This window comes from Helianthus annuus, chromosome 13 (genome assembly GCF_002127325.2).
Source record: "Helianthus annuus cultivar XRQ/B chromosome 13, HanXRQr2.0-SUNRISE, whole genome shotgun sequence".
Lineage (NCBI taxonomy): Eukaryota > Viridiplantae > Streptophyta > Magnoliopsida > Asterales > Asteraceae > Helianthus > Helianthus annuus.
Window position 1 is genome coordinate 107460825 of NC_035445.2, and position 11246 is coordinate 107472070.

At 39.1% G+C, this 11246-nt stretch overlaps 1 protein-coding gene across 1 annotated transcript; it reads right to left on the reverse strand.

The window, feature by feature from the left end:
- Window positions 1-252: 252 nt before the first annotated feature.
- LOC110898930 (GTPase-activating protein GYP7) lies at window positions 253-4547 on the reverse strand. Its single transcript, XM_022145778.2, has 12 exons — window positions 4143-4547; window positions 3240-3335; window positions 3027-3130; window positions 2608-2780; window positions 2448-2528; window positions 2224-2346; window positions 2016-2104; window positions 1809-1914; window positions 1619-1716; window positions 994-1245; window positions 821-904; window positions 253-409 (listed from the first exon to the last, which is right to left on the reverse strand). The coding sequence occupies exons 1-12, from the start codon at window positions 4239-4241 to the stop codon at window positions 383-385; spliced, it is 1332 nt and encodes a 443-aa protein (XP_022001470.1). The 5' UTR covers window positions 4242-4547; the 3' UTR covers window positions 253-382.
- Between the last annotated feature and the right edge of the window lie 6699 nt (window positions 4548-11246).

Here is an 11246-nt window from a genome sequence, read left to right on the forward strand (position 1 = left end):
ATTAAAGCCTAGAAATCTAGAGTCATATTTTCTTTATAGTCAACTTTTACTTATTTTACATGCATGAAATTTTTTCAGAAAATACAAGTTTAGGTTTTAATATAAAAAAATACAACGAATATAATAGTAATTATTCTTTATATTCATCTATTGCCTACTTCATGCAACTCGAAACCGTAGCGTTATAGCACTAGGGCAAGAGACCATCGACTCAAAACTCAGCCAACTAAAGTGTTTGAAAAGATAAATTCATTGAAGCTCAAGAAAGAAAAAGAATCACGTATATATGTTAATGGTTTATGCACATTGTCTACTAAAAGAATTATACACTCATACATAATACGACATTGGTCTTCTTTTTGTTGATCTTTCAAAGCCTCATTCATGAAGCTGGCTTCTCCATCTTCACCTGCAACACCCCACAAGAATCAATGTTCGTCATGCCGTCCCAATTACTTATCACTTGTTGATTTGGTTGGTTATGTTTAATATCGCACGGGTCAAGTGAAAAAAAACATTTAGTTAAAAGGGAAACATATCAAACATGTTGAAAGACATCCAAAGTGTATATTTAAAGAACACAACCTCCTAAATAAATGTTTGAACTATTATTGTCATTATAGTATGTTTGTATTGTAATCATAGTAAACATAATCAAAATTTATAAAAAAAAATATTAAGATGGACAAATAAGTGTTTATACGTCAACCCGACCTGACCTGACCCAGCCCATTTTGACCTATATTGAAAGACAGTCCGTTTTGACTTTTGACCCATTAACCAACCCACTTGCTTGGTATTAAAGTTCAGACAAATATACCTTTTTCAGATACTTTTTGTGAAGTTTCATAGCACCCGAGCAAGATTTTCTAGCATCCAGATTACCCGAAGTGTCATTCAATATCTGCAAAAAAATCAAGTAAAGACACCAATCTACATCATGAAAATGTTTATGGAACATATTTTTTCTATGTAATTTTGAATAAGATTGACCTTGACAACATCGTCGAGTCCCTTGGCTTCGGTGAGCAATTTGACACTTTTCTCCTTGAGCACGCTCGCGACAAGAAACACAGAAATGGGGAGCGGCTCTCCATTTTTGGCCCCACTTCTCAAGTATTCTCTTTCATATTTTCCACATTGGCGCGATGATTTTGGTTTTCCTTTAGCATCTTCGGGCTTGTCGGAATCAGATTCCTCATACAAAGTGTATAGATCTGGATCATACTCCAAAGCCCACATCATCTGTTTAAAAACCATTATTCATTATAATTTTTAGACCAACTTATATGGGTTAAGCTAAAAAATTTAATAAGAAAGGTAACAAGTCAAATTGGTCAAGCGTCCCAAACGGATTGAAAGTCATCTAAAATGTATTCAAATGTCCAAACATTGTAAATATCTTTGTAATAGTAATTAAAAAAAAACTTTAGATTATTAATATACTTATGTTGTTTTGTAATCATATATATATATATATCCATGACAAAATAAAAAAGAAATAAAGTGTCTGGTTGGACCAACCCAACCAGACCCGATCAAACCCATTTTGGCACATACTAATAAAATCCATGTTTTGACTAACCCGTGACAAATGAATCAAGGTTATTAACATTACCTCCCATAAGTACAACGAATCACCAAAAGAAACTTCTCGTTTGAATAACACCATAAGCATCCGGAATGCAAATAGATAATCACCACCACCTATGTAGTCTGTGTTCATGAACCATATCATTTCAGTTAGCATGCTTTATTGGAATTAAAAAATAATAAGAAAACATAAATAATCGGTAATTGGAAAATACCCAAATGCTTATGAAGTTTCGGGTCAACAACTTGAATAACATTTGCTAAATTGCAAAGCTGTGACTCCACCCCCACAGAACTTCCTACGCATTTGAAGTTCCCTCGCTTCAACACGTAGAGAAATCACATTTAAGTTTAATTATTGAAAACCAACCAAATGTTATAACTTTAGCAGAAAACAATGCAGCAAGAGTTTGCATAGTTACCAATCTGCGCATTAGACGTTCAAAGCACCAAAACGCGTCTGCTTCATCTTCAAGAAGCATAATCATGGGAGAACAAAGATCACTCATCCCTATTTGAAAATAATAACAAATGTAAAACTCATAAAACCAAAATCAAAATCTTACACAGTTGCAAGTAATTATGTATTTAAAAAAAAAGATTTTGATATAATTAAGATTTAAAATCCACCTTGACCATAGCCGACTTCTTTATCAAACCAAGCATAGACAGAAAGAACATCCCAAAGTTTAGATAAATTCTCCTGTTTTTCATAAAATACGAGTGTCCTGTCCGTGCGAACCACATCAAGACCTAACATATAAAATGCATAAACCAAAGGTTACAAGGTGATGAAAAATTGCTTGATTAAGTTGAAGTATGTGTTGACAACTTGAAATTTATTATATATCAACCTATTTGATGTAGGTTAAGTTTCCATTGGATTATCTTCTTGTCTTCCTCCTTAGGACAAGACGTAGCTGAATCTGAACCAACTGTACAAATATGCAACTTACTACATTAGTAAGCATTAAGTGATGAAACGACTATTGAGTCTGCGAAAAGGAACATTACTTGTTGCTTGAGTTGTTGGTGTCATAAGCGTTTCGGGGTTTGCTTGTAGAAGGGCAACAGGATCTTGGGTTGGAGAACCGTCTTCTGTTATGACTGGAGCAGTGATAAGCTTGCCACTTCCAACAAGAGGGAACATATATGTGCATAGTTCTTTTAGCCGTACGTACTCTTCTCTAAAATCATTGAGAAAATATCAATTTTCTTCGATTCATTACGGTGAACAACTTTGAACTCTAGGTTATCTTTGTATGCGTGTGTGAGTTGGACGGGTTGGGTAACGGGTCCAACAGGTTTGGCTTGAAATGGCATTGTGGAGTTGGGTTGACATGCGAACACTTTAATATCGACTTTTTTATACATAATTATGCTTAAAAGTAGTGAAAAAATCAGAAAGAAGAATTTGGTAACACAAAAACTACCTTCGGGTTAGTCTAATCTCGTTTCTTTCCTCATATGTGCTTTTTGGATCAAAACAACCGAGTAGAAATTCCCATACCTCTCCTCTAATTGTTGGATGTATCCCCTGATTTATCAATAATATTCATGAACCAAAATAAGTAAATTTGAAATAATAAACAGCATATAAATGTTACATGTATTAGTAATCAAAAAACGACATATATAGAACTTACCCCACGATAAATTCGACCAAGGGTCTGACCTATATCAAGATGGCCTTCAGGACTGAATGCAGATTTCCACTTCCTTACACTAAGGGTCTTGCCAGACTGAATAAATATATCAGGAACTAACTATAAGCTTCATGAAACCATATATAAATGATGAAGAAAAGAGCAATGAACACAGATTGAGATTTAAAAACTACTAGCACCAAATTTTTATAGGGCTTTCATCCTAAATTAATACACACCTTACTCATAATTATGGTATCAATTTCATATACAAAGTTCTCCAATCGCCCACATACAAAACTACCGACCCTTCATACCAACCAATATTGTTAGTTACGCCCACAAGGAGCTCACGGATTTGTTTTTTTGTTGCCCGAATGGAGACTTTCCAGGAGGTCACCAATCTGGGATTGCTCCCACTCAACCACGCTTAGTTGTATCCATAATCGATATAATACCCAAAACACTTTAGGAAAACAAAAATCACCAAAGTAGATCTTTCCTCAGTTGTGGCGGACCCAAGAATTATTTGTTAGGGGTACGGGTGAGTGGTTCAAGCATTTTTTTCAAGGGATGCGTTCAGGTTTTTTTGCCTAAAAATACACTAATTTTTTTTCCAAGGGGTGCCCGCCCACCCACGCTGACACTTAGGTCCGTCCCAGGTTGTGGCTTGTGGCGATTCTCATTTGCTTGAATCTATCTGAACATAAAAGGTCACATTCCACATGGTGATCTAAATTGCTAATGTTTCTATATACATAAACATGTTCTATCCCCTCCCTAAAGACCATTATTATTATTATCTAAAATCACCAAAATTCCAAAAAGCCATCATAAATGCTAAACCAAAAGTTGAAAAGAGAATCCAAACGATCAAAACTTTGAACAAAAGAAAATTCTCACCTTGATCTTAAACTTGGTTTTCGGAACATCGGTGCATTCAGCTCTAACCTCATAGAACGAATCGGTAGGAATCCCAGGATCTTTCCACAAAAGATTCATCCTTTCTCACCACCCTTTTTTTTCCCAAAAATTCAAAAATCTTGAAACCAAACACAATATTTATTCAAGAATCACCAGAACAGACAAAGCAAAACCCTGATGAGATCCTTGTTGTTTCTTTATCTTCTTCAACCAACGGGCGGCGATGTGGGGGTGGTGGTGGTGGTTGATAAAACCGGTGGAGTTAGCGCATGTTACATTGGTTTGTTTGCATGGTTGTAAAAGGTTGTTTTGTTAAGGGAAAAGACGTGGGATGGAGGAATGTGCGTGTTTGGCGGGAGTTTATTACATGCCATCGATGAAGACAAGATCTTGTTGACGTGTGGTTGTTGTCAGGAGGAGACTGGAATAAGTCGTATGGTTGACTGTTGAAGTTATCAGCAAATTATAAGACCAAGCCAACAAAGGCCGGCTTTAGGATGGAGGGTATCATGGCGGGGAGTCATGGCGGGGACCAAGTTTGCCGTACGGGGAACGATTGCCGGTTTCAAATCGGTGAGTGGTGATTTCGGTGACTCCTTAGGAGAGAGTGGGGTTTAACGGTGGGTCTCAACCCCTTTCAAACAATCACAATTTTTTTTTTTAATTCTTTACCACTATCTAGGTGTTTGAACCATTGTCAATGATTGAGTGCAAAATAGGGAGTGAAATTAGGACTTGACATGGCATGGAATTATTAGCTAGAAAATAACTCAAACACCTAAGTGATTGAACCATACCCTTTACCCTTATATATAGGGTGAAACTATTAGCACAAACACTAAAGTTTCTATTTGTACATTTTAGGCTTTATGTACCGCATAAAAATCAGTATTTATAACAGTTTTTTTTATAAACATTTTATACAATATTAATCCTTTTAAAATTCTATTTTAAATAAATAAAAAATAACATTAATCATTTTATACTTTATTACAAATGTCGTATCGTATAGGTGTAGTATAGGTCCTGTATTGACCTCGTATAAGCATATAAGTGTGATATCGTATTGTATTGTATAGTGTAGTATAGGTCCCATATAGGCCTCTTATTGACCTCGTATAGATGTAGTATCGTATACCGTGATATAACTTAAGTCTCGTATATGTGTAGTATAGTATAGTATAGTAGGTATATACATGACCTACAGGGGATCTATATGAGATTTATACTATACGTTACGATACGATACAACACTAGTATAGGTCTATAGGTATAGTATATGTCTCGTATAGGACTATAGGTGTGGTTTAGGGCCCGTATAGGCCTCCAGGCATATATACAATACCTATAGGGGACCAATACGAGACTTATACGATATGTTACAACACCCATAGAGGCCTATAGGTGTAGTATAGGTTAGTGGCGGATCTAAGAACTTTTTTCATTGTATTCCTTTTAGTAGATTCTCACTAATTCTCGCTAACTTTTTTCCAAATCATACGAGGTTCTCACTAATTTTTCCTATTTGGGACCCACAAAAGTGGCCTAGATCCGCCCCTGGTATAGATCCCTTATAGGACTATAAGTGTAGTTTAGATCCCGTATAGGCCTATAGGCTTATACAAGACCTATACGAGACTTATACTACACTATACGATACGATAGCAAACAATACAATACGATATTATAGGATAAGATACAACACTCGTATAGGCCTAAAAGTGTAGTATAGGTCCCATACAGGACTATAAGTGTAGTTTAGGTCCCGTATAGGCCTGTAGGCATATACAAGACCTATAGGGGACCTATACAAGACTTATATTACACTATCCGATACGATAAGATATCATACTATGCTACACATCTAGGCCTATACGAGACTTATACTACACTATATGATACGATGCTACATCCATAGGCCTATACGAGGGCTATACGAAACCTATACGAGATGTATACTATACTATACGATACTTAACAATGTTTTTTATTTACTTATTTTATTAAATTACTTATTATAGAACTTTGCTAAATCGATAAATAATGTATAAAAACGTTTCTAAAAAACCCACCCTTTATATACGTCGCGCCGCGTATAGACCTATACGCGGCGTATATGAAGGTGCAAAAATACCATTTTACCCTTGGTTTGGGCTACATTATATACGCTGCGTATATGAAGGTGCAAAAATACCATTTTACCCTTGGTTTGGGCTACATTATATGATACGATATTACATCCATAGGCCTATACGAGACCTATATTATATTATACGATAGAATACTTAACAATGGTTTTTATTTTTTTTTAAATTACTTATTATAAAAGTTTGCTAAAACAATAAATATTGAATAAAAATGTTTGTTAAAAAAACCACACTTTAAATACGTCGCATATAGGCCTATACGTGGCGTAAATAAAGTGACCACATGATGTGAATCATAGATTCTTTGGAAATTGAAAAAGACAGCTATACACAGCATATATAAAACTAAGATTTGATGTGCAAATAGGCAGCTTGGTGTGACATCCATATATATAGAGAAAAGTAATATTGTGTAAGTTTTTATATTTAACTTTAGGAAGTTATAGATTTGGTTTCTAACTTTGTATAATGATGAGGTAAGGTACTTGACACGGCCCAAATGGATGCACGTTATTTATCGCCTTGCATATTAATATTATTATTATTGCGTACTAACCCGTGAAGCCCAGCGCGTTGTAGTTTATATACTACACTAGGTTGTGGGCTTGTAGAAACAACCCTTAACTGGGCCTGGCCCATTGAGGTTAGGGTTTCCCATATCTCCTATATAAGGAGGTCTCCACCTCCTTATTAGGGGCATCGAATATGGGCAAACACTTTAGTAGCTGGAAATAGGGGATTCTTCCCCTACCGGTCGTCTCTACATCCCTGTTTTTCTCTCTTCTTCTTGTTTGCAGGTCTAAGATTCGGGCGGAGAACACGAGATGTGTCCAGGTTCATATCCATCACCGTAGAAGTACCGACCCGCTCAGGACATGCTTCTTCATTGGCGCCATCCGTGGGACCAGACCACGAGCCACATCTTGTCATTTTCCTCTACCCAAACTTTTAGACCTACGATTTTATTTGGAGAGGATCTACAGTCACAGCCCAAAAGGGGGTCCTTGCTTCCATTAGTGAGTTCCTCATTCAGGCATTGAGCCTAGTAAGTCTTCTACTTTACTATTTCCAATGCAAACTCTTTTCAAAATAGAGTCATGACATAAGTCATGTGAAACAAAATTGTTGTCTGGGAAAAGGTCTTAAAAAGAAAAGAGTTTTGCAAAGCTTATCAAAAGCTCCATATCTGGGCGAAATTTTAGATCTTTTAGATCTTTTTTCTTGCTTCTGATGCATGTATGGAATAAAAAATTCCACTCAAGTATGAATTATTTTATTTGCATTAGGGTTTTTCCTAATGTCATCATAAGATAATATATAATTGTTGTAAAGGCCCAACACTCCAAATTGCACACTCGCATGGGCTGAACATGTGCCCTCTTTTGCAAATCAGCTTAATTCAATAAGTGTCCAGCCATGTTCCTTCTTCTTCAAGTATTGATAGATATCCCAGAAAAATCCCATAACATAATATAAATAATTCCAGATCTGGGTTTTCTTTTAAATGACCGAGAACTCTTTCCTTCGTATGAAAATTCACGGTTCTTTCGATAAAAATATATAATTAAACAACATGAAAATTCGGCCGCACGAATATACCGGCTGCCGGACACGCCCGCCGCGCGGGTACACTGCTTGCCGACATACTCTGCCACCGCGCAAATAAAAACTCCACCTGCCGCGCACCCCTATCGGACACACCGCCCGCCTCTATGGACAAGCTCCATACATGCATTCTTCGTCCGTCTTGATGCACTACTAAAGTATATTACCTATACACCGAGCTGTTGACGGTGAAGGTGGCTATAAAAGATTCTAGCCGTTTAACATTTGTGGAGAATACAGAAATTCATGTCTGAACTCATTTTTGAGTTGAAAGATCTACTTTTAAAATCCACAACAAATACTCATGACTTTGTATTTTAAATATGATCATAAGTTCATGTGTAAATCCCATTGGTCATATTATATATGCCTATGAAACTGCTATAGCATGGGGTCCTAGGCAACCTTTCTCCGTACAGCAAATTCGCATTAAACCCCTTAGGAATTTGAAATCCGAATCAAAATCCTTTTCACTTCAATCTGCAATACAGATTTTAGCGGTCAGACCTCCTCGCAAGAACACTCTTTTCGCCGGCGCCGCTCGCAGCGGACGCCTTATATTACCCCGGCACATATAGCGGGTGCTTTTTCTCAATCGGTGGCAAACCATAGCTCATAAGCGTGTAGTTAGGTAGTCTGGTGCTCGTAGGTTAGTCACTCCGACAAGGCATGTAAACCCTGTCGCCCGGACCCGCTGCGCCGCCCGGACACGCTCCGCCGACGTGCAAGTACGCTCCGCCACCGCCCGAGTACACGCCGCTTGCCGGAAACACTCTGTCGCGCGCGCAAGAACACATCGCTTGCCGGACACTCTCTGCTGCCGCGTTTTAAAGCATGGGATACCATATACGAAGCCATAATTTGGTCCAACGTTTACCTTATTCAAACGGAGAACGTGCATTACGCTTCCGCGGGAACCAAAGTATGCCGGATTTTCTCGGTCGTGTACGGAAAATTCCCAAGCATGACCTTTCTTTCTGACATCTCAGATGAACAACCTTCTTGGCCACGCCGTATCCAGCGGTGGACAATAGTTTTGGTCAGACAATCTCTAACGGACGGTTATCTTGGTCATACCTCTGGCGCGGGTGACCATGTCACTCCCCGCCCATCTCCAACGGTTTACTATCATACTCCCGCTACCTACCATCCTATTCCTCCATCTACGGCGGGCTACGATCACGCCCACTCATCTCCGGCAGACTAACATACCGTTCCGCCATCTATAGCAGACTATCATCATGAAGCACTATTAGAGCCTGCCGGCCTTGACGCAACCTGGTTCACACCGCCGGCATCCGCGCCGAGCGGTTCAAGCCGCCGACACCCGTGTCGAGCAGTTCACGCCACCGGCGTTCGATAAAAGTCGTACACACGATGAAGACGTTTGTTAGATGTCCGCCATCTCATTACAAGGTAGTGCCTTTCTCAATAGACGGTGTTTGCCATCATGTCGCGCCACCGGCCTTTACGCCACTTGACTTTGCGCCAGTTGTCTTTCGCGTGCCCATCGTGTATTCCTATTTTGACCAGGTTTTAATCCGAGGAGTGATAGCATCCTCTTAATACTCTACTTCATATCAAAACATTTTTAAGTGTAGTTATGAATGAGTATATAGCAAGGCACATGTACAACACATTATTGCCCATGGTACAACCTACTTTGGCCTTGTCGTTTTCAAATACATACGCAATATGGTATAAATATCAGTACTAAGAAGAAAGTACGCCATGTTTTTAGTATAACAAATATGCATAAACTTTAAGAGGACTATGTCCTCTTATGTGGTATCTAACGCGTCCCATGTCGGCGGACACGTTTATTCGTCGCACCACATCCGGCAGACACCTTTATTCGTCTCGCCACCCCTGGCAGACAACTTTTTGGTCGCGCCACCCCCAGCAGACAATTTTCCTCAACGTGCCAAACTCAGGCGGAATCTTTTATCCACACCACCACAATCAACATCGAACATTTTTCATGATTACGCCAACTCAGGCGATGACTTTCTTTGCTGCACCATTCCTGGCACGCACTTCTTTTACCATTTTTGGCCTGATAATCCCCTCTCAAGCATTGGTGGAAACTCGATACGCCTTACTATATGGCACTCTCAAGCGAGATTCGCTGTTAATCAGCACACTCTTAGATGCCTTACCGATTGGGCTACGAGGTCGTCCCAACACGCCACTATCGGCGGGAGCTTTTATTCTACCTGCCACTATCGGCGGAAGATTTTATTCAACCCGCCACCACCGGCGGAAGCTTTTGTTCACCACGGAACATTTCCAACGGACATCTTTGTCCACCCACGCCTTTGGCAGAGGCTTTCATTCTACCCGCCACTCCGGCGGATTTTTTCGTTCTCCCCTACCGCCTCCGGCGGATACTTTCCTTGCTCGCGCCATCTCCTATGAGCACCGTCCTAGGTCATACCCTTAGTCACGCTTATAAACTTATCTTACAACAGAATACGAGAGTATCCCGATGGAAATTCTCAATTGTCATACATAAAGATATACCTTCCAACCTTCTTGCCTATTATTATAAATGGGGTTGTGGCGCATTTAGGCACGCCACCGCTGTAGCGCCTACGTTGCCACTCACCCACCTGTGTATGTCACACATACACCGGCGTATCACTTTAATTTGTGTTACTAGAGCTTTGAATTCAACCAGGTCACTTATAATGGTCCAAGGTTTTCCTATCTATATTACACCACATTTTACATTTGCCGATGCCTCATGGAACGAGATCGTACAACCGTTGTTGCACTACTTTTAAACATAGCATATATTCATTTAACCAGGACTTGGGGTGTTGTGTAACCGCCCCAGCATCCACATCACCTTCAACATCGTGGGCATATATTCAATTTGATTAAACATATGGACAATATCCGCCAGAGCACGTGAATCATTTAGAAAGACGGTGTTACATACTTCTTTCAACAAAAGCAAGTTGGCTAAAGTCTAGCACATGAAACTAACTTAACGACACGGTTAGCAGTTCATCGTTTTAACGACTACTAACCTTGCGATATTTACGACGAATACTAGTATCATTGCTTAGTATCATTATTCAAGCTTAACGTTACATTTATTTAGCAGCAATAAAAAGAAACTGGCATGGTGAAAGGTAATCGTTGAAGGTCAAAATTGCTTTCACAATTTACGGAGTATGGACCTTCACGCACACCTGATAACCCTTTTTCAACAACGAGATTTCGGTTGGACGACTTCTTGTCAATCCTTCTTACTTGTAAGATGTTTCTTGTCGCCGTTTACTCCTTCACCAAGCTATACTTTGGTAAGGATAGACCTAAGCTG

Bases quoted from the DNA above. Each gene is read 5' to 3' on its own strand.
- LOC110898930 (XM_022145778.2), bottom strand. From the start codon at position 4,241: ATGAATCTTTTGTGGAAAGATCCTGGGATTCCTACCGATTCGTTCTAT. The intron at 2,105-2,223 runs GTGGATTTTAAA...ATTTTCAAATAG, and splicing joins AGAAGTCGGCTATGGTCAAG to GGATGAGTGATCTTTGTTCT. The intron at 410-820 runs GTATATTTGTCT...GGGGTGTTGCAG, and splicing joins ACAAAAAGTATCTGAAAAAG to GTGAAGATGGAGAAGCCAGC.